At 55.1% G+C, this 25269-nt stretch overlaps 7 protein-coding genes across 7 annotated transcripts; 4 read left to right on the forward strand and 3 right to left on the reverse strand.

Moving 5' to 3' along the window:
- Positions 1-195: 195 nt before the first annotated feature.
- Positions 196-2357, reverse strand: POSPLADRAFT_1144581 (hypothetical protein; the record flags this gene model as incomplete). The annotated part of the gene is made up of 10 exons (XM_024485711.1): positions 196-933; positions 989-1015; positions 1077-1111; positions 1167-1222; positions 1286-1450; positions 1501-1535; positions 1589-1689; positions 1742-1958; positions 2018-2182; positions 2238-2357. Coding segments are annotated over 10 exons (1659 nt in total), but the record flags the coding sequence as incomplete, so codon positions are not given.
- Positions 2358-3177: 820 nt separating this feature from the next.
- POSPLADRAFT_1145588 (hypothetical protein) lies at positions 3178-5227 on the forward strand (the record flags this gene model as incomplete). Its single annotated transcript, XM_024485816.1, is given in 5 exon segments — positions 3178-3254; positions 3552-3564; positions 3699-4798; positions 4814-4993; positions 5041-5227. 5 exon segments carry the CDS (start codon positions 3178-3180, stop codon positions 5225-5227), a joined length of 1557 nt encoding a protein of 518 aa, XP_024338572.1.
- A 2158-nt stretch (positions 5228-7385) lies between these two features.
- On the forward strand, positions 7386-10845 carry POSPLADRAFT_1047044 (hypothetical protein; the record flags this gene model as incomplete). The annotated part of the gene is made up of 17 exons (XM_024479188.1): positions 7386-7552; positions 7609-7738; positions 7815-7863; positions 8461-8510; positions 8562-8611; positions 8678-8845; positions 8914-9013; positions 9077-9123; positions 9185-9210; positions 9263-9325; positions 9379-9402; positions 9456-9512; positions 9643-9722; positions 9776-9933; positions 10059-10464; positions 10527-10568; positions 10624-10845. The coding sequence occupies 17 exons, from the start codon at positions 7386-7388 to the stop codon at positions 10843-10845; spliced, it is 1839 nt and encodes a 612-aa protein (XP_024338573.1).
- Positions 10846-11482: 637 nt separating this feature from the next.
- POSPLADRAFT_1098082 (hypothetical protein) lies at positions 11483-12003 on the reverse strand (the record flags this gene model as incomplete). The annotated part of the gene is made up of 4 exons (XM_024483158.1): positions 11483-11728; positions 11779-11805; positions 11861-11895; positions 11946-12003. Coding segments are annotated over 4 exons (366 nt in total), but the record flags the coding sequence as incomplete, so codon positions are not given.
- A 7-nt stretch (positions 12004-12010) lies between these two features.
- Positions 12011-14054, reverse strand: POSPLADRAFT_1145428 (hypothetical protein; the record flags this gene model as incomplete). The annotated part of the gene is made up of 9 exons (XM_024485800.1): positions 12011-12218; positions 12282-12471; positions 12530-12743; positions 12814-13158; positions 13209-13283; positions 13362-13405; positions 13495-13569; positions 13628-13761; positions 13846-14054. 9 exons carry the CDS (start codon positions 14052-14054, stop codon positions 12011-12013), a joined length of 1494 nt encoding a protein of 497 aa, XP_024338575.1.
- Positions 14055-16835: 2781 nt separating this feature from the next.
- Positions 16836-20104, forward strand: POSPLADRAFT_1047046 (hypothetical protein; the record flags this gene model as incomplete). Its single annotated transcript, XM_024479189.1, has 6 exons — positions 16836-16904; positions 17946-18386; positions 18436-18972; positions 19026-19406; positions 19464-19735; positions 19795-20104. The coding sequence occupies 6 exons, from the start codon at positions 16836-16838 to the stop codon at positions 20102-20104; spliced, it is 2010 nt and encodes a 669-aa protein (XP_024338576.1).
- Positions 20105-21917: 1813 nt separating this feature from the next.
- Positions 21918-23633, forward strand: POSPLADRAFT_1066299 (hypothetical protein). The gene is made up of 8 exons (XM_024482058.1): positions 21918-22361; positions 22414-22614; positions 22691-22789; positions 22866-22916; positions 22974-23003; positions 23060-23134; positions 23354-23497; positions 23565-23633. Exons 1-7 carry the CDS (start codon positions 21990-21992, stop codon positions 23471-23473), a joined length of 948 nt encoding a protein of 315 aa, XP_024338577.1. The 5' UTR covers positions 21918-21989; the 3' UTR covers positions 23474-23497; positions 23565-23633.
- The last annotated feature ends 1636 nt before the right edge of the window (positions 23634-25269 follow it).

Below are 25269 nucleotides of genomic sequence, written 5' to 3' on the forward strand. Positions count from 1 at the left end.
ACCCTCTATGGGCCATGAACGTTTTGGGATATAAGAATGCGGAATGCGATTGGCTACATCGATCTTGTACCATGTCAACAATGCGGTTGAAGGCGCTGATGTCGACCGTGTTATTCGATAGGCTCTGATTGGTTACTCAGCCAGTTTAATTGGATGCAATGACACTGCAGTCCCCTGCAGGCTTTGAGATTGCAGTCATACTGCAAAGACCTTGCTAAAATACTTGCGCAGCCCATCCACCTCAAACACAATGGCGCCGACAACACCGTCCGGTCTAATCGTGACGATCAGCGGCTGCTCCGCCGATGCGCCGTACCCTGCGTACGCATGTCCCTCGGCGTCGACAACCACGATATCCACGCCGGGAACGTCGGAGTGGGTAGACACATCCTTGGGGAGGACTACGACCGGGCGTACTGCCTCCGGAGGTACCTCGTGCAGCGCATTAACCGCAGACTGCGCCCAGTCAGCGTCCTTCGTGAAGATAAAGACGATGTGATACGTTGGGCGGATGATGCGGAAGACCGACGTGACGTCCCCCGCCGCATAGCTACCGCCAATGACGTCTGACGCGCGTAAGGAGACAATCTTCAGGCCTGGTGCGTCCGGGGCACGGTCGCCCGCGCGCAGCCCCTCCCCGGCCGCACCACCATACGTATCTTGCGGCTGCTTTGGCGGAGGCGTCCGCTCGTCGCGCACGATCGAGCTCCACCGATAGTGCACGCCGAGCTGTGTGAGCGCGCCGCCGCGCCGCCAGGCTGCATCAACATCAGCGGGGTGGTCGTGCTTCGCGGCATTCATGCGGTCGAGGAGTTCGGTCGTCTTCTCCAGCATGCTTGCGATGACGGGCAGGCGCTCCTCGGTGTAGGTGTCGAGTAGAGCTGGCGAGGAGCGGCCTTTTGCGACTGAGGCGAGCTTCCAGCCAAGGTTGAACTGTTGATTGTGGTTTGATCAGCGAGAGTGATTGGCGGTGCATGTCGATATTCACCGAGTCTTGTACGCTGGAATTCAAGCCCTTTGATAGGATGAGAAACGCCTGTCAGTGAAGAAGACCTGAGATTTAGAGAAGCTCGCACCTGCCCGCCGGTAGGGCTATGGATATGAGCGGCATCTATATCCGACTTCAGCTTCACACAGCCGGAGCCATCGGACCGTTTTGCACACACCTCCAGCAACGAAGACCCTCCCATTGCCGAACTTATCCACCATCCGTATGTTTGGCCTAACCGCGCGTCCTGATAAGCATTCCGTGCAGACCAACGTTGGACAAGCGACTCGCCTGAACTCCGAGATCCACGGAACCTGCCCGATCCGCAGATCCCTTCGATCCGTCGCATCGTAGATGAACTTTACTAGCTCCCCGCGGTCCGCAACCACCTTCTTGTGGTTAATCTGACCTCCTGCGAGCATGTAGAATGTGCCAGGGTTCTCGGTCGGGCGTAGCATTAGGCTACGTGGGATATCAGCAATGCAATAGCAGAACATGGAACATGGACGTACAGCTTCGTCGATGCGTCGCCCCAGCAGTGCCAGTGCTGTGAGCCTGTGAGCCTGCGATAGAATGCGAGGCAATAAGGTGACCTCTCACGTTGCGATCAAGCCCGCCGACTTCGACCTCCCCTACGACAATGTGCTGCTCCTCTCGTGTCTCGCCGATGAAGCGCAGGCCGAGTTGCTTGCGCACGACGCCTACGGTCCAGATTTAGCTGAGCGCGAGAAACAGATGAGATATCCGTGACACCTCTCGCGCCATCCGTGCCGACAAGCCAGCAGCACACAATTGTTTCCTGCTCCTCCTCTCCACCCTCCGGTTTCTTGGTGAGGTGCGCGACGACGTGGTCAGGATGCTGCTCAAAGCTGGCCAGCTCTGTACCCAATTCGACGTGGCTGTCATATTTGCCCAAATGCTTGCGCAGTATCTCTTCTGTATGGTCCTGCCCGAGGTGCAGGCCATTGGGCTGTGAAGAGTGAATGTCAGAACGACTAGATCCAAGCGATGATCCTGTTGAAGGCGCACAAGTGGTGTTGTGGGCGTGGGCTCTTGAGGAGGGGCCATGTACGCCGTCATCAAGGGCTCAGTGCCCCCCGGTAGCTTATATGAGCGTCTCGGTACCTGACGGAGTCCAATGGCATGGAAATCCGGGAGAACACCAAGGAAATTGAAAACCTCCAACGTCCGTGGCTGATCAAAGTGTGGTCAGAAGATGTAAGCAGACAGTGTCTGGTTCCTGACTTACTTGCAGACCTGTACCCCGCTGTCCTGGTCTGAATTGCGTTTCCTTATCGATAATGCGTACTTGCACCCCATTCTGTCGGAGAGTGAGGGCAAGGACGAGGCCTGCTGGACCAGCGCCAACCTACGCCGTGGTACAATGAGACATAGCTTTGGTAGTGGTCAGAATATTACTTACAATCAAGACAGCAAGTGCGGCGTGCGAAGTCATGGTAGATGTAGCCATTCTACTAGGGATAATGGACTGTACGCTACGTGTTTCTACTATGTGTAAGCGACCGTTGTCGTCTGATAAATTCCACGCTGCCCGCAGCTGATCGACTTGCTGGTGACGTTACTTCACAGCGGCAGCGTGTTCGGCGGGTGCTTATCTAGAATAGTCTAGATCTGCACAACACGCATGTCAGTTGCTCAAACGCACTACGGTCTTCAAGGCATCACAGCATCCCCGAAGAGCCCCGAAGATGGCGACATCTCCTTTCTGCATGTACAACAAATGCACTTGTGTTATCTCTCCAGAAACCCCGAAATTGCCTCTCTTGCTCAGGGCTCGTAAGGCTAGGGCACTAAAGTGCCCTTCACAGCTATCTATGCATAGATCTTTGAAGTTTGCTGCGAGACCCAACTTATTTGTTCCGCATAAGCTTTCGTCGGCTTGCGATAGCCGTACGAGATCCACTTGTCTCATCCGCAAGATATTAAAACATTCCGTCCTACGTCCGCATCCTAGATAGACCGATCAGATGGAGGTGGCACAGCTCTAGCCTGTATGGTGGTCACTATGGTGTACGCGCGCGATGCGGAAGTTGACGCTGATGCGTGGGACTCGCGTCGCAATCCGAACAGGGTAGCACACGTGCGACCAAGCGTGCTGCGCCAAGTCTCAAAGTCATCTTCATCCGACACCCTACGGTAGCACTAACTTCAAGTCACAATCTATCAATATGGCGAACATCGCTTTCACTTTCACTGAGGCAGCGTCGCTACTGGAAAAGCTGCGTAACTCCTGCAGAGAATGGAGGTACATAAACTAATGATATACCTACGACCACCTATTCTCACTCCTCCCTGCGCTTACGCACTCGAATACGCCCTCACCCGGCCCCTTTCCACAAGATCGCCCGCGCACCAAAAGACCTGCTTACTTACACCCCGGAACAAGCACGATAGCTTGCTCGCGCTCCCTCTTCCCCATGCTACCTGACAGCCCGTGATCTTTACTCGCTCCGCTCCGCACTACACGCGCATGTATTATCCGGCATAGGGCAAGGCACTCAAGCGGATACAAAACTGGATTTAAAAATACATAAATAAAAAGGGAGCTTAGTAGCGTTGTTCACGATATATTGAAAGATGAGCTGACCTGCCAATTTGAAATGTTTGTTTCACGCAGTCTCGTTCAAATAAGATATTTATCAATTAAACTCAATAAATGCAACTGATGTGGATTGGAACTTGCTTCCAGCTCGAGTGCATTGCAGATGAGCTCCTGCATACGCTCTTGGATGTTCGAGTGTTGGTCAATGCACAGTGCCCTGTCAATCGCCTTCCTGTTGAGATTCTCAGCAAAATCTTCCACCAAGTACCACCACTGTTGACTCCCGATCTGCATTACCGCAGCCTCGAAGAATTATTAGTCTGGGAATCCCTCTTCGAGTTCAAGGACACAAATGCGCTGCTTCCACTGACGCATGTGTGTCGTCAGTGGCGCGATGTGGCATTGGACACTCCCACTCTTTGGACAACCATCTACGGCTCCTCTCATCCTCGTGCCGTTGACGAGTATCATTTCCGCTCGCGGAGCGCGCCATTAAGAGCACTCAACGTTAGAGAAGCTAAATATTGCGATGTTGAAGATGAAATTTCCGACGTTGAAGATGAAAATCTCGGGGTGGAGAAGCTATGGCGCACTGACGGACAACACATTCAGTCGTTCGCATCGTATCCAGGAGGGTGGGGTTTGGACTTACCCACTTCATGTGCCCACGAACTCCAAGCCTTGGCGGCATGGGACTGCCAGCTTCGAGGCGATGTTTCTAATTTTAAGGTGTTTGTCCTACGGGCGGTGGATTGGCATCTCCCCAGCTCCCTCACCAATCTCACGCACCTTTTCCTCTCCAGAAAGCGGTTACACATTGTAGACTTTTTTCGCATGTTGTCGATTGCGCCAAGACTGGAGGACCTGGGTCTATACGACATCAGTGCTAAGGACGCACCCGACCCTCATAGAAATATCCCTGCCGTGACCCTCCAGCATCTTCGCCGTCTCTCCATCTGTCGTTCAAACAGGAACATTGTATCCGGATTCTTCTCGCACGTCGGTCTCCCTGCGCACTTGGCGGTCAACTTCGAAAGCTGTCAAGTGTCCGACTTTCAATGGCTGGTCCCTCTGGCCCCGAACGACGCAGAGGCTTTGTACATTTCTTCCCACCCGTACTCGGTATTTGTAGCTGGCCTTTCGAAAGCGATACGCTTGAATTGTGACAACGACCTGGGAGTAATGATCCAATGGATAACAATCAAAATCGCGGGCGACAATAGGCCAAGATCGGGAGGAAGACATTCGTTACATTAATCAAGGACGTTTTCACAGGACCTAAAGAAAATCAAACGAGACCTAAAAACAATTCAATCACATGTGGGAGTGGTGTGGCTTATCGAAGATGATCCAATCGCGCTTCCGCTGCCAGATGTGTGCACCGATGGTGTTCCCTCGCCGTATTTCTGGCCGAAGAAGTGGAGTGAGTTGTATTCTCGAGTGTAAATGTCAATGTCATCACGTATTGATACAATGACTCTTTGTGCAGCGGCAATGTGATGAGTTGTATGGTTTGTAGAGACGGAGGTGAGGCGACCCATGAGCACGGAGCAAACTCTTTAGTGACTGACGCCCAATTTGATCATACAACTGCAGTCGAACGTGGTCTGAGGAAATTACAGAGCGAAATGGACATCCTCAGCTCCTTGTTCGCGCATTACGTTGAACCCTGTTGAGCCTCGCGCCTTGGAGCTTCTACTTCCGATGCATATATCCCTAGGCTACGGCATGGTCTTCTTCAGTAATGCGATGCAAATAGTAGGCACAAACAGGACTGCGAGCTGCTCATCATATGAGGCTGCGACCGTTGACATATCTCATAAGATGCGGATCGCAGAACAATAATGCTGCACTCATAGGTTGTTGTAACTTTTGTTCAGAAAATCCGGATGGGACACCTTGTGGTTTCATGTTGGCACGGTTGCGTCATCGGGCTGAGTGCTTCGCGCTCTATCTTACATAGCGGCGCCCTTCATTGGGAATCCTTGCCAGCAGAATTTGGATGGACGTCGTGGGGCAAGATATTGCCAACTTGCGATATATCCGAGTACCGCGCACACCCGCTGTATCAATAGTGAGTGTCAATTGAAGACTGTACCATCTTGGGGCTCTTAACGCCACTCTGAACTCATATATCAACGTGATAACTAACTACAGTAAAGCTGCATAGGGTCTGTTGAGGCCCCGCGCATCATTGCTCGGATTGAAGCCGCTTCCTCCCTAGCCTTTCCTCACAAGTTCTCTGGATCCGAGACTTGAAGGCCAACGAAGTGGCGTATCGAACGCGCAAGATAATCAGACCACATTCATGCTCCATACAATGTCTATCTCGTACGTACACGGCAGTCTCAGCGACGCTTGAGAAACGTGGTGCGAAGGTTTGTCAATTCCGAAACAACGTCTCAAAACCTGTCTATACAGCCTGCTGCTGCTGCTGCGATGTCTCGTCAATGAGGGCCCCTGGAAGAGCGCGTGCACATGATGATCCCGTTCCATGCCAGTTTACTGAAGCCCTCCGTCCGAGTATCGAGGACCCTTCCCTTGTGATCACCTCGCAACAAAATACTTATCACATCACCTCTACGAAGGCTCACACTGACCCCCTTCCTTCTTCAAGGGTCCGAGCAATCTTTATATTGCTATCATTTCCCAATGGCCGATTATCGTGTTCTGGCTGGATTTGAACTGAAGGAGCAACAGCCTTGGGCGCTTCGAAATAGGCAGCAACATGCATAGGGCCATATAGCAGTCCTTGTATGGCCCCCGCCTAGCCTATATGAGGAGTCAGCCTTCGCCTTTCTGTCAGAATTCTCCACTGCTTGCGCGCACCTCGCCAGAGCGGCCTCTCTCGCTCTGACCGCTGTCGGTCATCTGTGGTTGACGCGTTGTGTCTGGTGCTGTGTCCACTATGCACTGCGCCTGGACGGAACACTCTGCTCCTTGTGTCCTCCAACCCATCAAGGCCTCGCTCTTCCTTACCTTGCGCAAATCGATCGCCGAGCCTCTACCAGTCCATCTGCGCCCGGCTTCTAGACCTGCCGCTCGGGTGCTCCAAGGGACGTCCGACCCGATGGACACGACGCGCACGGTACACGCGCTCTGGCGTGCGACGGTCCCCTTGAACAGTGGAACGTGGCGTTTTCTACGTGTAACGCACGCAACGTTCGTGGAGGATACAATACAACGTCGACCCGCGGCAGTGATCTGCGCCCACAAGTGCACGCGGCAACGACAGCATCCTTCTCGTCTGAGTTTTCTTGACCGGGGTTTCGTCCCACCGGCCCACCGATCACGCACGTTTATAAGTTTCTTGATTACATTGAGTCCCTGGACCCAGTTTTCCGTCACATGAACCAGCCTGAACGTCGTCCATGCTATCAACCCCAGCTGGCATGTACGGTCTGGGCAGTCGGAGCGCTTCTGCGGGGAAACTAGCAGGGAAATGCCATGACCCCGTCCGCGGAGGTTTGCACTTGCATCATTGGGATCCCATCGCATGAACCCCCTCCCTTCGTGCCAGTCGCAAGCGATACCGCCTGGACTAAAGATACACAAGGTGAATGCACATGGGCGAGCCCACGATAAGTACGACCACGCGGCGCCTGCCGTGCCAAGCCAGTCTTTCCCCGCCCAAGCGCCTCCGCAATCAATCATGGACAGAGAAATCCAAGACGGCAGTCTCAGTTCCTGACTGCTCCCACGTACCTCGAGCTCACGCATATGGCTTTCGGCATTCTTTGTTTTGGGCTCGTGCGCTCATATATAAGGGTGTCCGCCCTCTTCGCTTCGAGTCCTGCTGCTTTGCCCGAGTGACCCCGCGCGACGCGCTGTACGATGCAGCTCGCCCTTCAGCTCACGCTCTCCGCCCTCGCGCTGAGCGTGCTCGCGTGCCCCGGCGAAGACCACGCGCATGCGCATGCCGACCATGTACACGCAAAGCGACTGTATCCGCAGGTACCACTGACACCACCGAGCAGGCCATTAGTGTGGAGCGATTTCAAGTGCGTGCGCCGCAAAGCAGCCTGTAGTAGCGACGTACTGACGGCGTGGGCGACAGCATCATCCATACCACTGACAGCCATGGGTGGCTGCTCGGGCACCAGCACCTCTCATTCCCCGAACCCAACTACAGCGGGGACTTTGGGGACTTTGCGTCATTCGTCACGCACATGAAGCAGATCGCCCTGGTGCGTCCTCGCGTGGCCGACAGCCTCGCACCCCGCTGATCACATCGGGGTCATACCGATGGTTGGTATTATCTAGGATAAAGACGTCGATCTCCTCCTCGTTGATACCGGAGATCTGCATGACGGTACGTGTCGGCACATTCTAGCCTGTCTCCCTATTCCTCTGCTATAAGAGTCAGGCTTCCACGACCATGTCTGTTCTCTGCCTCCTTCATGCGCGTCGTCGGGGGCCTGCTCGGTGCTGTCCCTTATAGTGAAGTCTACTCTACGCACGTAGAGGTATGCAGCTCGTTGAAGGACCGCGACAGTCCTGTGCCTAGTGACTGGCAAGATCTGCCAGTTACTATGGTCAATACCATCACGTTGGGCCCTGAGTGGCATGTTCCACCCACGGATCGACTGTATTGCGCACGCATAAGTATATAGTTCACGCTGTAGAAACAGGCGTTCCTCAGAGTCTCGTTTGCAGATCTTGGCCTGTATTCTCGCGATCCCCCCGCGCTCAAACCGGCAGACGGTGACTGAGCGGCTCCAAAACTTCCATAACATTATCCCAAGGGATGCAGAGTGAGTACACGGGGACGAGCTTTCGACAGCCACCGCATCTTTGTGTGAGCCCCGCGCAGAGCTGTCTCTGTGCAAACGGATACCACCATACTACTACGCAATGCTACTGTTCTTGTATGCTGACCGTCATTGTGGCGAGCTGATATCTACGTCAGGAACGGGCCTTTCGGACGGTTATCCGCCGGGCCAGGTCGATGGCCACGAGGTACGCCTGCATTCTGCGAGCCAACCGTTGCCGTACTCACGATGAGCGAAGACGAACAATTTCATCATGGACCTCCCGTACGACGTCCTCGCCATCGGAAAGTGCGTGCGCGCACCATGCCCTGCCCCGTCATACGCTGACAGACCGTAACTGTAACCGCCACCCAGCCACGAGCTGTACGAATACGCGGACGCGTACGACACGTACAAGAACTTCGCGCCGCACTGGAACGGGCGATACCTGTCGTCGAACGTCAACATCACCGTGTACGACGACGACGGCAAGGTGATCGACGTCCCCGTCGGCAGCCGCTACACCAAGTTCACCACGCGCAAGTCAGTCTCGCGTGGGCGTTGTGTGCAGTCATGGGGGGGAGTCCTGATCGGCTCGCGTTCACGTGTAGGGGCCGCAAGATCACGTCGCTCGGCGTGCTGTACGACTTCACGGGCAACTCGGAGAACACGACTGTGCAGACGGTCGCGGAGATGGTCAAGGAGCACTGGGTGCGTGTCCAGCTCTGTCCCCTCCCGCCCGGCGCTAACTGCTGATTGGCATCCTGGAACCAGTTTAAAGAGGCGATCGCGGAAGAGCCTGACGTGTTTGTCCTTCTGGGGTATGTCATCCTGCGCAGAAATGTGCAAAATGTACAACGAGGGCTGACGCGTCTGCATTAGACACATGCCTGTACGGTACGACCACTGTAAGCTAAGCTGGCCTGGAGTGAGAGAAAATAATTAACACCTTCATAACAGGGCCTGCTGTCTACGATGCCGTGCGTGCGGTGCACCCGTACACGCCTATTCTGATCCTGGGTGGTATGTCTTGCTCACTGATGCCGCTTCCTAGAAGATACTGACGTTGCGCGCAGGACACACACACATCCGCGACTGCAGTATGTTCTGTGTCCGTGCTTTGGTGATATCAGCTGAGATCCTCTATGCGCAGTCCAGTTCGACGGACGCTCGATGGCACTGGAGAGCGGGCGCTACATGGAGACTGTCGGTGGGTACTTTGGCTTTGCGGCGCAGACCTCGAGAGAAGGCTTACGCGTCTGACTGTATAGGGTGGATGAGTGAGTCTTGCCCACAAACGTATGCGCAGCTAAGCAACACGAACTCACGCTCGCGCGCAGGTGCGAATCTGGATGTGTCGGAGCACGAGAACATCACGTTCACGCGGCGCTACCTGGATGCCAACCGGGTGACGTACGAGGTGCGCGAGCCGGGGTTTCTGCGCACCCGCGGACGGCTGATGCCATGTGATAGTACCATACCGGTATAAGCAACCAGACGTACGACACGACACAGGGTCAGAACATCACGCGCGGGCTTGAGGAGCTCGCAGTCGCGTACGACCTGAGCTACTTGTATGGGAATGCACCGCAGGACTACACCCTTTCCAGGTATGCCACACACTCCTCAAGGTAGTGGCTGGTGACAATATTGATTCTTGCACAGGGATCCATACCCGTCCAACGGCTCGGTCTTGACACTGCTCGCATCAGAGGCGTGTGCAAATCCTGCGTCTGCGCCACCATATCTCTGATAGAGCCCGCATGCAGGTCCTCCCATACTCGCTGAGCATCAATAACACGCGGGCGGGGGTGCCGAACATCATCATCGTCAACTCGGGCGAGCTGCGCTTCGACATCCTCGCGGGCGCGTTCACGAAGAACGACGAGCTGACGGCGCTGCCCTTCCTCGACGCGTTTCTCTACATCCCGAACATCACGCTGGGCGTCGCGTCGGAGGTGCTCCCTGCGCTGAACAAGGCGGGCGCGGACGAGAAGAAGCGGGACCTGTCCGCCGTAGAGCGCGACGCGGAGCGGTATGCGCAAGGTGATGTCGGCATGCGCTATAACGCGTGGCTGGAGGAGATGAGTGCCCGCGGGGCGGAGATGCTCCAAAGGCGCGCTGAGAGCAAGAACCTGACGCTCGGATACGTCACGTCGGACGTATGTCTGCCCTGCTCGAACGAGAAGTGTCGTGTTGCTGACGATCTCGCGATACTTGGTAGCTTTGCCCTGGCGTTGGCGACGACACGCCGCACATTGCTCTGGTGTGTATCCTCCTAGCGTTGCCCTCTAGCCCGATTTGCTGACTGTTGTTCACAGCCCTACTACTCCAGCCCAGACTTCATCGGTTCGAACGTACCAACCGTGTCGAACGACACGCAGATCGATCTCGTCTTCATCAACTTCATCGAGGACCAGCTGCTGGAGATCCTGAACGAGGTGCAGAGTGACAAGACCTATACGGATGACGACGTCCTGTCGTACTCGCCCCTGCTCGCGAATGTGGTTCTTGGATACTACGCCCAGAAGTACTGGAACTAATGGAAAGAAGTGGGGGGGAGGGGCAGGCACAGTAGTGCGACGGTCTTTTTTGTTACGGTATCTGCAACATCTTCTTGATTGCTTTCATCATGAACAACGCGAGACATCTCGAAACCTTTAGCATGCAAGTCGTGATAGAGGTGAGCTACATGATAGTGGCAGCTGAGAAGACACCGCGGAAATACTGTGTAAGTCCATCAAGGCCGAATACTATCCCGCCCACCGCACCATCCGGCCTGACGATGACAATGGTTGGTGTGTCTCTTGCCACGAAGTAGCTCCTATATGCATGTCCATACTGGTCGAGCAGCACGCTGTCGATCCCATCGGGTTTACGGCCTGGTAATCCAGGCGATTTCTCCGGCAGTATGAGTACTGTTCGGACCATTGAGGGAGGCAGGTTGTGCAATGTATGCAACAGGGGCGCGTCCTCGGAGAACGTAGCGTTGAACAGCAGAACCGTGCGGCAGGACGGGCTGTATATGCGGAACAACGAAGTTGTCTGTTCTTCAGTGGCCCCATCAATACCCAAAATAAGCAAGTCCGGCGCGTCTGGCGCTCGTTCGCCTGCCCTTACGATGTCGGTCGCCTGCCGATGGACGCCGTACGGGTCTACAGGTGCGGGTTCGGGCGGGGCCCGCTCATCCACGAAGACCGAACTCCATCGGTAGTTGACACCAAGCTGGTGAAGGTAGCCACCACGGTACCACGCCTTCTCACTGGTCTTGCCGTCCCTCTTCGCGGCAATCGTTTCGTCGAAGAGCTCGCTGGAGGTTTTAAGCACCTGTGCGATGACCGGCAAGCGCTCTTCTGTGTACGTGTCCAGTAAGGAGGGAAGGGCAAGGCCTTTCTCCACCAGAACAAGCTTCCAACCGATATTGATCTGATGAAGGATGTGAATATATCAGAGATCCCAATTTCCTTTGAACTGACAGCGTCTTGAATGCTTGAATTCAATCCCTGTGACGCGCGAGAGATGAAGCCAAAATTTTAACTGTTAGCTTCAAGCACTGACCTGACCGCCGTAAGGGCTATGAACGTGCCCTGCATCTGGTAAAGCATTCAGCGACAATTTGTCTCGCGTGGTGAGCCGGCCAGACCTCCAGCAACGAAGACCCGGCCCTTTCGAAGTGTGTCGACCATCCGTTCGTTTGGCCTATCATACTCAGCTGGCTGCATGGTTATCCCATTCTAGGACTTGCCTGTACTCCGAGATCCACCTGATAACACCTAAGTCTATGTCATCTCTGCCGGTTCCAGCACGCAACACCCGAAGAAGCTCGTCGGGTTCGGCTACTGCCTTGGGGATGTCTATATTTCCGCCAGAGAAGATTGAGAAATATCCTTCGTCTTCGGTAGGACGCAGGGTAACGCTGTGGGGCGACATATTGATCAACACAGTGCTCCGAGCCATGTCTATATACAATGTCACTTACAAGACCGTATCGGCATCTCCCCAAAATGCCAATACTTTGCGAGAATGAGGCCCGAGCATGTACAGAGAGAGCATTCGTCGGCTCACCTCACGATCCAACCCCTTCACCTCAATATCACCGATTATAAGATGACGACTGAGAGGCAGAGTGACCCCAGGAAACGAAAGCCCGAGCTGCTTCCGCACAATTCCTGCCGTTGACACATTTTAGCACATGCTCACTGCTTTATCACCTTCGCGCAACTGCACCCCTAGCCCCATCAGTCCCCATCAGCCAACGGCAGGTTATGTGCTCGTTGATCTCTTCATCACCTCGCCTATGAAGAACGTGTGCAGTGACGGTGTCCAAATTCTGCTCAAAGCTGCACAGTTCCGTGCCGAATTCTACGTCACAACCGTGCCGGACAAGATGGTCAACTAGGATTTCCTGCACGTGGTCTTGGCCAAACATGCAGAAATTCATCTGCATTGACCAATCAATACTCTCCAGTCAGACATGATCATCTGATGGCCGAAGATTGCGACAGACTCACAAAAGGCGTCGACGGAGTAGGATCAACATGCGGGTCCATTGCGAAAGTGACAACGGGCTCTACGCCGCCAGGCAGCTTATACACACGCATGAGCGGCGGGACCTTCGCACGATGTTGTATGTCCGGCCAGACTCCAAGTAGATTGTATAGCTCCATAGAACGCGGCTTGTTATGGTATAGTGCTCTCGTTAACATTCGGAGGTACCGCTTGACTTTGGTACTGACCATGATAACCGCACCGCGTTGACCGACCGGGATATTTTCTGCCTTCTCTATCACACGCACTGATATGTTGTTCTTCAGAAGCGCGAGCGCAAGCACAAGCCCAGTGGGCCCGGCTCCTACCTGAATCAAAATCAATGACGGATGCGAATGAACGGATCACCGACACTCACGATTAACACATGACTAGAACGCGTCGCGCACTCCCTCTCCATGATCAAGTTGAGCCCAGCGCGGTATAAGCGAGCCTGCCATCATCGGGTTGATATCCTATATAGTGACATAGTCGCCCGCCGCAATCATCGGAGATAGTTCTGTTTACATACCGTCCGTGGCATCACATGAATCATCCCCCCAGCAAGGAAGCACGCTAGTACAATGAGTGAAAACTTAACCAGCAACATTCTTGATAACGGATTTAATGCGCAGGCCCGTCGACGAACGTTTGACTGAACTTACCCGAGGAGTATTCTCCTGCATCATGTGCTCTACACCTGACAACGACCGCGCCATGAATGTTGTACGAAGGGCTTCCTTCAAGAGTAAATAGATCCTCCCATCGGATCTCCCACGAACAGCATAATGTTCTTACCTTCCATGCATACATGCTTATTGTTGAAGCCCCATGACAACGTAACGGTAGACGATGGCGCCAACGGCTCCAGACATTTCCAACTCTCAGATCTGACGTAACCATCTTGTTGAGTCAGAGCTGTGTTCTGCAATCTAGGGCAACGGAAGTACGTATTAGCTGCGGCGCAGTCAGAAGTCTCAGCAAGATTGCGAGATGCGCCATACGATGCTATAAACCTTGCTGTAAATCTGCGATGCGGCACAGCGCGTGTTAGCATAGACTCCCGAATCCCGAGCAAGAAGGTTTGTTTGATCACATTGGACAGGGTGCGAATGACACCATCTCTGGATGCGATAGTATGTAGTTTGGGAGCCTTCGACCTTTTGACAGCTGTCTCTGAGCCTATGAGATTTAGAAGAATCTTCGCCAGAAGGTTACCCGACATGATTCTGCATAAGACGCAAGATTGAGGCTCGCGACTTTGCACAGGCGCACTGCCTCAAAAGTCATAGAACATACGTCGTCATCGTCTATCAGATAAGAACATGCTTTTGAGCGACACTTACCGCTGATGGGACAGCAATCTGTGTTTCGTGCAGCTGGAAAATGAGACTCGTGAGCTTGATAGCACGATCGCCGCAAATGTCAACGACACGATATTCTATCAGTAAGCGCACAACACCTGGAAAGTAATTGCCCTTCATGTGGGCCTGGGCGAGTGGTATCACAAGGACTTCAGGATGACAGTATAAATATGAATGGCCTATTAATACCATCCCGCAGTCGCAAGAGTAATCCAGCTCAGCAGTCGATCAACGCTATCAGCATAGATTCCTAGATATATGCAATCCTTTTTGAAAAACGATGAAGCTGTGGACGAAAGGGATGATCGACTCCAGAGATCACCTATACGTCTGCTTGCGGTAATTTAGTTCAACTGAGGGCCTTGTCGATGTGTGACTGTCGACGGACTCACACCGGCCTAAGTTCGCAAAGGTCAACAACAACAAACAGAAATTGACGCATAATTCAACGTAGCGTTAGATGAAATGCAAGTCCCTCATAGATCAGTTGGAGCCTGCAATGGGATACATGAGAAGTCGGCCGTTCACAAGCGTGACGAGACACGACAGTGACAGGCGCGTGGACCTCATTAACGCGACGCGTGACAAGCGCCACAATTTGCTCGTGGCCACAGAATCTCAAAGACTGGCTGGAATAAATCCAGAAAGGGGACAGCGATGGCTCGCTCGTTCTTCCAATATTTGATTCTCCACAATCCTAGTGACACACCATTCATTTTCTGCGAAGTTCCTCACGACGTCGAGGAATATGAGACCGTCCGCGGCAGTCCCGCCACACTGCCTATGTGCCTCCCACCGGCGTGTGGGACATCGGGTATCAGCATGCGTAAGCTACCCAATATAAGAGTAAGCTGCCAGATTCGTCGCCACACACAGCCAACTGACCAGAATACTCTCAGACACGCCGCTGAAGGCGAGATCCTACAACACCGTGAACGACGGCAAGAGTGTGTTGGACCTCACTGTCAACCAGTGCTTCCGCCATGAGTGTTGCGGCTATATCAAGCGTGGACTCGAGGTCCATGAATTCGTGCGGGTCGTTTCGGTGCGAGGGAGCGCACGAGAGTTCTCCACCTGCGTCGAGACATCATCGAGAAGCACTGCCCCGGACTGGGCCATCATATGTGCACATCACTTACATGTTCGACGACTTGCTGGAGCAAGTATTCCAAAGATTTCTACTAGAAGCAGCGCGGCTGAAAGTTGAGCGCTCTGAGCTCGGCGTAGCGATTATTTCTGGAACAAGTCTTGCGGTCTCGAAGGAGCACGAACATCGTCATTTGTGAGCTGAAACCAAAAATAACGTGATGATGACTAACGAGGCTCTCATGCAATCTGGAATTGACGGCCACCTGCTTGAATCTTGCTTCCCGCTGATCCATTTTGTTGGTATAACTGCATCGCCATTCTCGCTGTCATGTTGGTTGTGCTGTCGCAGTGCAGCAAGATACAACGCAATAGAGGTCACTCTAAACTATCTCTCTACAACACAGGGTGTTAGTGATGTCGTTAGCTTGTGCGGTAACTTCCTACCTTGATCATAATCGACGCGCTGGAAGCGTGGCTTGAAGATATAATTTTAGCCATTTGCAAGGGTCTTCATCTGTCTATGCATTTGTACGTTTCGAGCTCCTTCGCGCGCGGACATTGTCACCGTCGTGATGCTTGAGGAAGGATACGGTACCTGTAGCATCGCTGACAGCGCGGCCGGGCCACTTTGCCCATGTTCTCTAGATCGGCGGAGTAGTCCAGAAAGATGGGTTCTCCGGATATGAAGATGCCGACCGTTCTGCTCAGGGATCACCGAATCTTCGCAAACCACCTGGGCCGTTCGGGTGTATGCTCATTCCCTCTCTTTCAACCCGAGAGACCGAGACTGCTGCAGGTGGACATATGCTCGTGACGACGATGCACTGCTCTGCATGCTGCGCCGAGAGCACAACAATCTGAAACGTCGGGGTAAGGATTCGCACGGCTCTGCCACAAATAATATAGTACCCGTGCGTCGCACGGGCGGCTCTGAGCCCATTGACAGCGGAAGCTATGCCCACACCGATGGCGTTAGTGCCAACCCGTGTCCGCTTTACTCCAAACCAGGCGACGTTGGAGAAAGTGGCAGCCGCAATCAGCGCAGCGCACACGCAAAAATTGGCCAACAAGCGGTCCCGAGCGCATTCTGGTACGCTGCAACACTGAGCCCACGAGCTGTATGTCGTAGCGCACCGCATATGTTTCGTAATAGCGAGGATTCGCAAAATAGAATTGCCAACGGTGTTGGCAAGGCGTGGCCCGTGCGCTGATAGCCGAGAGGGTGGGAAGGTCGATAGGCAGCGCTGGCTTGGGCGGACTCCCGCCTTGTTCTGTTCTTCGATTCTCTTCGCTGTCGCCCCGCCCGTTGCTCTCGTATTCCTTTCTCTGGGTGGGCAGCCGTGAATTCAAGAGCCTTTCCTTTATACAAATAATCACCCTCTGCCCTCTTTTTTAAGTTGTGCGTGTTTTCTTCCAACACCCACTCCATCACGCTCGTTTCCTGAAATCCTGATCCGCTTGCGCGCCCCCACACTCTCTAACTTGTCTTCGCTCCCTTTTCTCCGTTACCTACTCCTCCGTCTCCTCCTCCGCATACCCCAACCCATCGCGCCATGGACGACCCCCAGACAGCCTTCGTCGCCCAGTATCCCGCTTACGGTTTCGACCTCGATATGATGAAGGTGAGCTGTCATCTTTTTGCGAGGCGGCCAGGTTCATGCACCCGTCGGACGGCGGACCGCTCGTAGCCAGCCGGCTCCGAGTGTGTTTCTGCGTTCATTCCGTGCGCGCAGGGTGTATTCGTGACGGTGCAGCCACAACCGCTAGCGCGTGACCATTCCTGGATGCTAGGCAGCGTCTGCCCCCTCACAACAGGCGGACTATCGTCCCTGCAATTATCTCTTCTCGCGCGTGCGACTCGGGACCTGGGGCGGCTTCGGAGTCGCATTTTGACTCCCGGTGCAAGCAGTTGCGAGCCATTTTCGAATGCTTTTAGTAGGCCTATGACCGAGTGGTGGCTTCTGCCTACTGCAGGACGTGGTGCGCACGATGTTGGTATAAGCTTGCATGGGCAGTCTACTCTTGGTGGTGTTGACGGAACTGTCGGGACCGGTCTACTATGTTGCAATACCGTGCATGGACCAATGTGTCGCGTGTGGGTTGACGACTGACCGGTTGCTAAGCTACCAGCGCCGAAGCGGGTTTTGCATCAACCCGGACATGTGCGCCACGAAACGCTTTTTGCGCGACCGCTATTTGGAATTGTGTACAGCCTGCCTGGCAATGAGAAGTCTGTCGATCGCTCAGGCGGATGCTATCATTGACGGCAGGGAGCGAGGACAACGCGAGAATCATGTTCACGGCAAATCTTCGCTTACATAGGCCTTGACCGCAGTAGATACTGTCTCCAGTGATGTCAGGGTCTATTCACGTCTGTGCAGACACTCTCTACGTTGCGTAAGAGCTCACGGCGTGCTGAGATGATTCTCCATTGTATTGGTAGTCATCCAAATCTCCTTCATTGCGTGTAGTAGTGCGCCACACTGCATCGTAAGCCTCGAGAGTCGCGGGGTGTTTGTTCGCTGTAACTCAGTGCAGTCCAGTATGTCTTCGTCAGCTGAACGCTCTGCTGGTGCTGAACTCTTCAGTTGGTGCTGAATCCTTTAGCTTTCCCAGTTATGGCACCCTTGTCATATGAATGAGACTGACGCGTCAATTTACAGAGATCCATGGACGCATCAGGTGGACCTGACGCGAAAAAGGCCCGTTGGTCTCCTACCTCCTTCGGCGCCTCGAACGGTGTAAACGGCCTAGCAGGCAACAACCGCGACGCATTCGCTAACTACGGCTACGGCCCAAACGCAAACATGAACCAAAATGGGTTCAACAACTCGCCGCCGTCCAATGGCTTTGGAGGCAACGCGCTGTACTCGACACCACAGCTCAGCATCAACACCGCCGCGTCCGCGAACGGCGTGCAGTCGCAGATGAGCCCAAACACCGCGGGCCCCTTCACACCCTCCCAGCAGCAGCCGTCTGCCAACGGCAACGGTAACGGTCACTACAACGCATTCAACGGCTACAACATGCTCGGAATGGGCCTGCCCAACATGGGCATCCTTGGCGGCTTCCCGTACAACGCGCACATGGCGAACTTTGCGCAGGTGAGTGTCGGCTACGTACGGTGTAACAGGTTCGCTGACGCGCCTGCAGAACCTCGGCCAGCAGCGTCTGCCACAGTTGCAGATCCCAGGCCCGCAGGCCGGTCCGTACTCGCCCGCCGCTCTCACCGCCGCCCTGTCGGCGCAGAACAACGCGACGGGCCGCACGGTCTACGTCGGCAACCTGCCGCCCAGCGCATCGGTCGACGAGCTACTGAACCTCGTGCATTTCGGACCGCTCGAGTCTGTCCGCGTGCTCCCGGAGAAGTCGTGCGTGTTCCTGTCCTTCCTCGATGGCGCGACCGCGGCGGCGTTCCACGCGGACGCGTTGATCAAGAAGCTCTCGCTCCACGGACAGGAGCTCAAGATCGGCTGGGGCAAGCCGTCTGCGGTCCCCAGCCAGGTCGGTCTCGCGATCCAGCAGAGCAACGCGAGCCGCAATGTGTACCTTGGTGGTCTGGACGAGAACGTCACCGAGGAGCTGCTGAGGGACGACCTCAGCCGGTTCGGCCTGATCGACCAGGTGAAGATCGTCCGTGACAAGAACATCGGATTTGTGCACTTCCTGAGCATCTCCGTGGCGACGAAGGTACGCTGCCTCAGATGCGCTTGTGGGAACGGCTCACTGACGGCACGCGACAGGTCGTCAACACGCTCCCTACGGAACCCGCCTGGGCGGGCAAGCGCGTAAACTACGGCAAGGACCGCTGTGCGTACATCCCCAAGTCGCAGCAGGCCGCTGCACAAGCTGCACAGGCCGCCGCTGCCCAGTCTCTGGTAGCGCAGTCTGCGGCGGCGACGCTCTCGCCGCTCCAGCACAACGGGCCTACCTTCGCTTCGCCCCTCAGTCCCTACATGCCGTTCACACCCGACGCGCTCCAGGGAATGACCGGCAGCCAAGGCCTGAACCGTACGGTCTACCTAGGCAACATCCACCCGGAGACAACAGCCGAGGACCTGTGCAACGCCATACGTGGCGGTGTCCTGCAGAGTCTGAGGTACATGCAAGACAAGCATATTGCTGTGAGTGTTCCCTACTCAAGCGTTCGTATGGACTTGCGCTTAATGTTCTCGCTGTAGTTTGTGACGTTCATCGACCCCGCGGCGGCCCTGACTTTCTTCCAAGTCGCATCGTACCAGGGCCTGACGCTGAACAACCGTCGCCTCAAGATTGGCTGGGGAAAGAACTCCGGGCCTCTTCCGCCTGCGCTCGCACTCGCTGTGCATTCGGGCGCTACCCGTAACGTCTACATCGGCAACATCGAGGACTTTGACACGTTCAACGAGGAGAGGCTCAAGCGGGATTTCGGGGAGTACGGCGACATCGAGCTCGTCAACTTCCTCAAGGAGAAGTGAGCGGTCCCTTGGCTTGTCTTCTGTGACGTGTTTGCTGACCCTTGATGATCATCAGGAACTGCGCGTTCGTCAACTTCACGAACATCTCGAACGCGATCAAGGCGATTGATGGCATCAAGAACAAGCCCGATTACGCTAACCTGCGTATCGCGCATGGCAAGGATCGGTGCGCCAACCCGCCGCGCTCGGGTCCGCAAGGAGGCTCCGGTGCACGTCGTTCCAACAGCGGCCACGGCCCCGCATCGGCTGGGCCTGTCAGCGCTGTAGAGCCCCCTTCCGACGGCGAACAGTCTATCCTCAAGGAAGAGCCTGCTGAAGTGACGATCACTCCTGTGGATGTCGCCGAGGGCATGGCCGACAACTGATCAGCCAAAGTAAACCCCCACTCCGGCCACTGTCCGCTGCCGCTGTACAACGCTCTTTCCTCCTCGTCGAATGTCCCTTGGATACCCGCCTGTCTTGGCCTGTGATACTACGGTTCTCTCGCCACCTATGCACACCTGCTCTTCCCTTATCTGTCTCTTGTTCCACCGGATCGAAGCCTGCGCGCGATGTAATTCTGTTAGAAAATAACGAGTGGATGGAGAACAGTGGATACGGATCCGCACGCCTCCCTCTCCGCTCTGGTCTGACGAGGTGCGCGCTGGTGGCTACCAGCCGCGCACCGGCCTGAGATGGGGTGGGTGACATCCTACGGTACTACAGTCGCGGACCTTGGGCTATTGGTTGTTCCCTCTTTATCAACTTGACTTTCGTCGTCCGTACTGCTACTGCTTCCTTTTGTCTCGGTGGTGTTCTCCCTGTCCGCTGATCATTCCGTGTCCCCATCTCATACCCCGTGCTCACCCTGTATGGCGACTTTCTGTTCTTATCGCCGTTGCGCGCGCGGCGCTTGTTCAATTGAGGAATGATCCAGATCCCCCTTTGCACTCGATACCGGTATGATAGTCGACTGACGTGACGATGGTTAATTTTGCGTGTACCTTTGACCACCCGCAATTCAATTTGCAATTGGAAGGTACTGTCTATGTGCATTCAGATTCTTGCCTTTGACAATTGTACACCAATGATGGTATGTAGTTTCTTCCAACGACTGGATGCTGCTGCGATGTCGAAACGTGGTGGTCTGATTTGAGACCGCCGCGCACACCTTCTGCTTCAGTCAATAGTCGATCCAAAGCTCTGGTTAGTCAACCGCAGTCGGGTGCTTCCCGGAAACGGGTGTGGAACTACTGCAGACGCGGTGGTGGGATGGTACGAGACTTAGGTATGATGGTGGCTTGAAGTTGCCATCGCTGTCCCTTTGGCAGTGCCGATGAAAATTGTGAATACCCTCAATGCCAATGTGTCTCTCTCTGGAGGGTAAGCACGTATTCAACGTGGGGTCCCCATTTGTGTTGGCCATGAGTATATACCAAAGTAGTAGTAGTAGTAGTAGTAGTAGTAGTAGTAGTAGCTGCGTGTACACAGCCTAGCGTGGTCGATAGAACAGTGGGCTGTCTGGTAGCATGGGGTAAGGTGAGCGCGAGCGAACTATCGTACTGGGTGCGACGTGAGGAAATGTGAGGACATGTCGTGAGCCGGCTCGTCAAAAACCCTGCAGAGACGTCGACGAGCGGCCGATGAGCTGATACGGAGGATCGTGAGGTAGACGCTTGCTGTAATCCCCTCGTCCGATGTTCTCTTGCCGTCATTGTCAGTAATGGACGATATATGGCTGCCGTCAACCACAATGAGATCTCTGAGGGATGAGGGCACATCATCCCCGAGGTGCCGAGCGCCACTATGCTCCATGCCGCCTATCTGTACTTCTCGCGAGGGAGGTCTATCAATATTGGTTTTGCTGTAGTACTGTTATTACTCTGGTCATCCCTCGTTGGCCATCAGATTCACAGGTCTCGATCAGAGTCGATCGGTAAACAGGGATCCACACGCTCGCTTTGTCTCGGAGTTCTTCGTGTGCTGAGCTACATGTGAACTCGAGACTCTACCCCAATGAGTTTGTCTACACGGCTAGGAAGATCTGCCTGTAAGCATTTCCAGCACAGTGTGGGTCCGAATATCTCGGAGCTCCACAGTTGCTCGCCCACGTGTACTTGGCAGGGATGCCGCAGTTACTCCGTCATCACCCCTGACGCGTCGCGCTCACTTATTCGAACTTACCAAAAGTCAGCCTCTGTTTCTCCCGCGTCGCTCGTGCATCTTGCCGTGCAGCCACACGCCGCATTCTATCGATCCCCAGCACGAGCCATGTCCTCAAACCCCACAGCCTACGCCGAAGCCTGGCTGCGAGGACCCGCAGACCACCCCTTCTACACGCGCACCTACCTCCCGCCAGACTCCTCCGCACCCCGCGCAGCTGTCCTCTTCATACACGGTTTCGCAGAGCACATCGGCCGCCACGAACACGCGCATCGCATCTGGGCCCAACGCGGGCTCGCCGTCGTCGCCTTCGACCAGCGCGGCTTCGGCCGCACCGCGCTCAGCAAGCACGAGGGCTGGCGTGGCGAGACGTACGGCAAGACGTCGCACCGCGAGCAGATAGAGGACATTGAGTGGTTCGTCAGGTATGTCGGCAAGCGGTGGGAGGGCTCGCCGGTCTTCCTCGCCGGGCACAGCATGGCAAGCATCGAGCCCGCTCCACTCACGCTCTAGCTGACCGTATGCTGCTTAGGGAGGCGCACTCGCACTTGCCTTCCCCACGCAGGCTCGCGCTCCCCCTGATCCATCAACGACGGCCCGCCTCGCCGGCGTGCTTGCATGCAGTCCGCTTCTCCGACAGACCACGCCTGTCCCTCGCCTGATGCGCCGCGTGGGCGGGGCTGCCGCAAATGTCCTTCCCTGGATGGCCTTTCCCGCCGTAGTCCCCGTCGAGGTATGGGCCGCCGACACTCCGCGACTTGCCTCCGCTTGCACGAGTAAGTGCTGAATGTGTCTGTGTATGCGCATAGGACCTCTCGCATGACCCTGCGATGAACGAGGCGACGGACCGCGACCCGCTCATCCGCAAGCAGGGCACGCTGCGCGGGCTCGCGGACATGTTCAACAGGGTGAGCATCAGGACTTTTGACGCGCGTGCATGATTGTTGTCGTTCGACTCTTAATTGACCGGGCGGCGTGGGGCAGGGCGAGGATGTAGTCGAGCGCGGGTACCGGCGCTGGCCGCGCGAGCTTCCGGTGAACGTCACCCCGTCTATAATCTACAGGCGCAGTGCGTGCTGACCGACAGTGCAGGTGCTCGTCATACACGGCACCGCGGACAAGGTGAGTGTTCCCCGCTCGCCAGCGCGGAGCGGCTAGATGCTGACCCTGGCGTGTAGGTCACCTCACCGCAGGCGTCGCAAGAGTTTGTCGAGAAGCTCGACGCGTCAGACAAAAAGCTCTCGTTGATTGAGGTACGGCTGATCGTCTCCATTGCACGCCGTCCTCGTACGTCGCACGGCTACCATCATCGCGCACGCGCAGTGCATGCAGTGTGTGTGGCGCCCGCCGCGACGTCGGGCAGTTTGCGGACTCACATGACGGACGGGCCCTGGCATTCTCATCCTTTGCTCGCTTGCTGAGATCTGTTCCACTGACATGCCCCTCCCCGGCATCCGGACTCTTTTTGACAGGGCGGCTTCCACGAGCTCACGCACGAGCCAGACGGGGTGAAGGAGCGGTTCTGGGACGAGTGCGTGGAGTGGATCCTGGCGCACGCGAATGCCGGCGCTGCGCCCGTCTCGAGGCTATGATCGCCACGAGCTATTGCGCGACTGGTAAGTGGATATGGTGGATCATCTCTGCGAGTCTGAAAAATCACCGGCTGTTCCTCGTATGCGTTAGTCTTAGACGCGCTTTTTGTATGTATGTCAAGAGAATCTCCAGACAAGTGATGCTGTTCTTTGGGCAAAGATATTATGGGAACAGGAGCTCTGGCTCTTCATTGCGAGGCCTCCACGTGGTACGTATCCCGTTTCTCGACAATGCAGCCACGGGAATATACGAAGGTCGGCCCCCGCGTTGTCTTCTGGAACGGCGTTTCAGGCCATAGGCCATGCTGGGTTCGAAGGCGGAGAAGCCTTCAGTGGCAAGGACTGCGTGGCCACCACGACTATATACGCAAGGCGGGAGAATTGATCGTCAAAGACTCGGAGGCGCAGAGCCAGAATTTCATGCGACGTATAGTGAGTTTGGGATGCTTCGTTGAGCGGACGACAGAGCAGATGGAACTGCTGGCTGCCGCGGTCCTAACATGGGACCAGGGATGCAGGTTAATGTGGATGAGGAGCGGGTCTGTCGTGCGGTGGTCATGCAGCACCATGAACACTTCGAGACGAGCGGGCGCGTCGATAGCTTCGAGAAAGTGTTTATGCCGTGCAGGGTGAGTTAGGGTCTTGCCACCTATGTCCGCCGTGTGCTGAGGGTGTGGAAGCGTAAGTTGCAGCGGTGTTCGAAGATGGTTGAAGGGTTTGAGTGACTATATACTAGCTAGAATAATATAAAATGATAGTTTGGCCGCAATGAGCTGACTTCGCGATAAACTCTCACTCAAGCGTGCTCGAACTGCAACGCACGTACACAATAACTGGCGAGGACCCTCCCGACACGCGCTCGAATAGACACAACAAATCACTCGACTACGATGCGTGCCCGGGGGACGACAACGATACCAAGAACAAACGAGGCACTCACTATGTACGTGTGACTCTCGGGTCACTCGTCCGTACCAGCGCAGAGAGCGAGAATGGTAGTGGTTCGAGGGAGAGAGGGAAGATGGGATTACAGGACGTCGATCCGGATTTATATATGTACAAAAGAGTCAAGACGGATGCTGTCACGACCAGCTTGAGAGAAGAGGAATGACGTACGTGAGCTTGAGGGACAGTGCTTCAACTTGTCCGACCGAATGACACATGTCCGAATCTAGCAAGCCACTATCCGAAACGGGATGGAAGACCTTTCCTGGACACAAGCAAGCTAGGCCCGACGCTTCGAGTTCGAATCCGCAACCGCCAATGTCTCAGCCTTTCGAGGATGATGCCTCCGTCGCACCATATTTACGTGCGCGTCCTGCCGCCCTCAGGGGCCTTGATCAGCCTACGGCGACCACATCATCTCTCCTTCCATGCCGTCTTCGCAAGCCCTACAGTCGAGAGGAAACATTCGTACGTACTTTTCACTTGCGCTCGATAGCAACCACGAGAAGAGAAGAACGATAAGAACGATAAGAAAAGGAAACGAAAAGGGCCGTATCCGCTGATCTTTCTGCACAGGGTCTTTTCGCCGACGCTGCTTCTGCTTCAATGCATTCCCCCCCCGCCACAGTGGATTTCTGCGCTGCTCAACATTGGGTGTGTGAGACGTCGGAGATCATGCACCGAGACATCAGCACGAACGACATGGTGCAGTACCGTGACAAGGAGACCTGCGAGGTGACGGGCGTTCTAGCTTTTATGCGACTGGGACGTGGCGGCAAAGCGAGACGCGGGAGATGGTGAGGACAAAAACACAGGGCTAGAGAACACCCAGCGAGGAGAGGCATCGGCCA

The sequence above is a fragment of the Postia placenta genome (assembly GCF_002117355.1).
Source record: "Postia placenta MAD-698-R-SB12 unplaced genomic scaffold POSPLAscaffold_8, whole genome shotgun sequence".
Taxonomy (NCBI): Eukaryota; Fungi; Basidiomycota; class Agaricomycetes; order Polyporales; family Adustoporiaceae; genus Rhodonia; species Rhodonia placenta.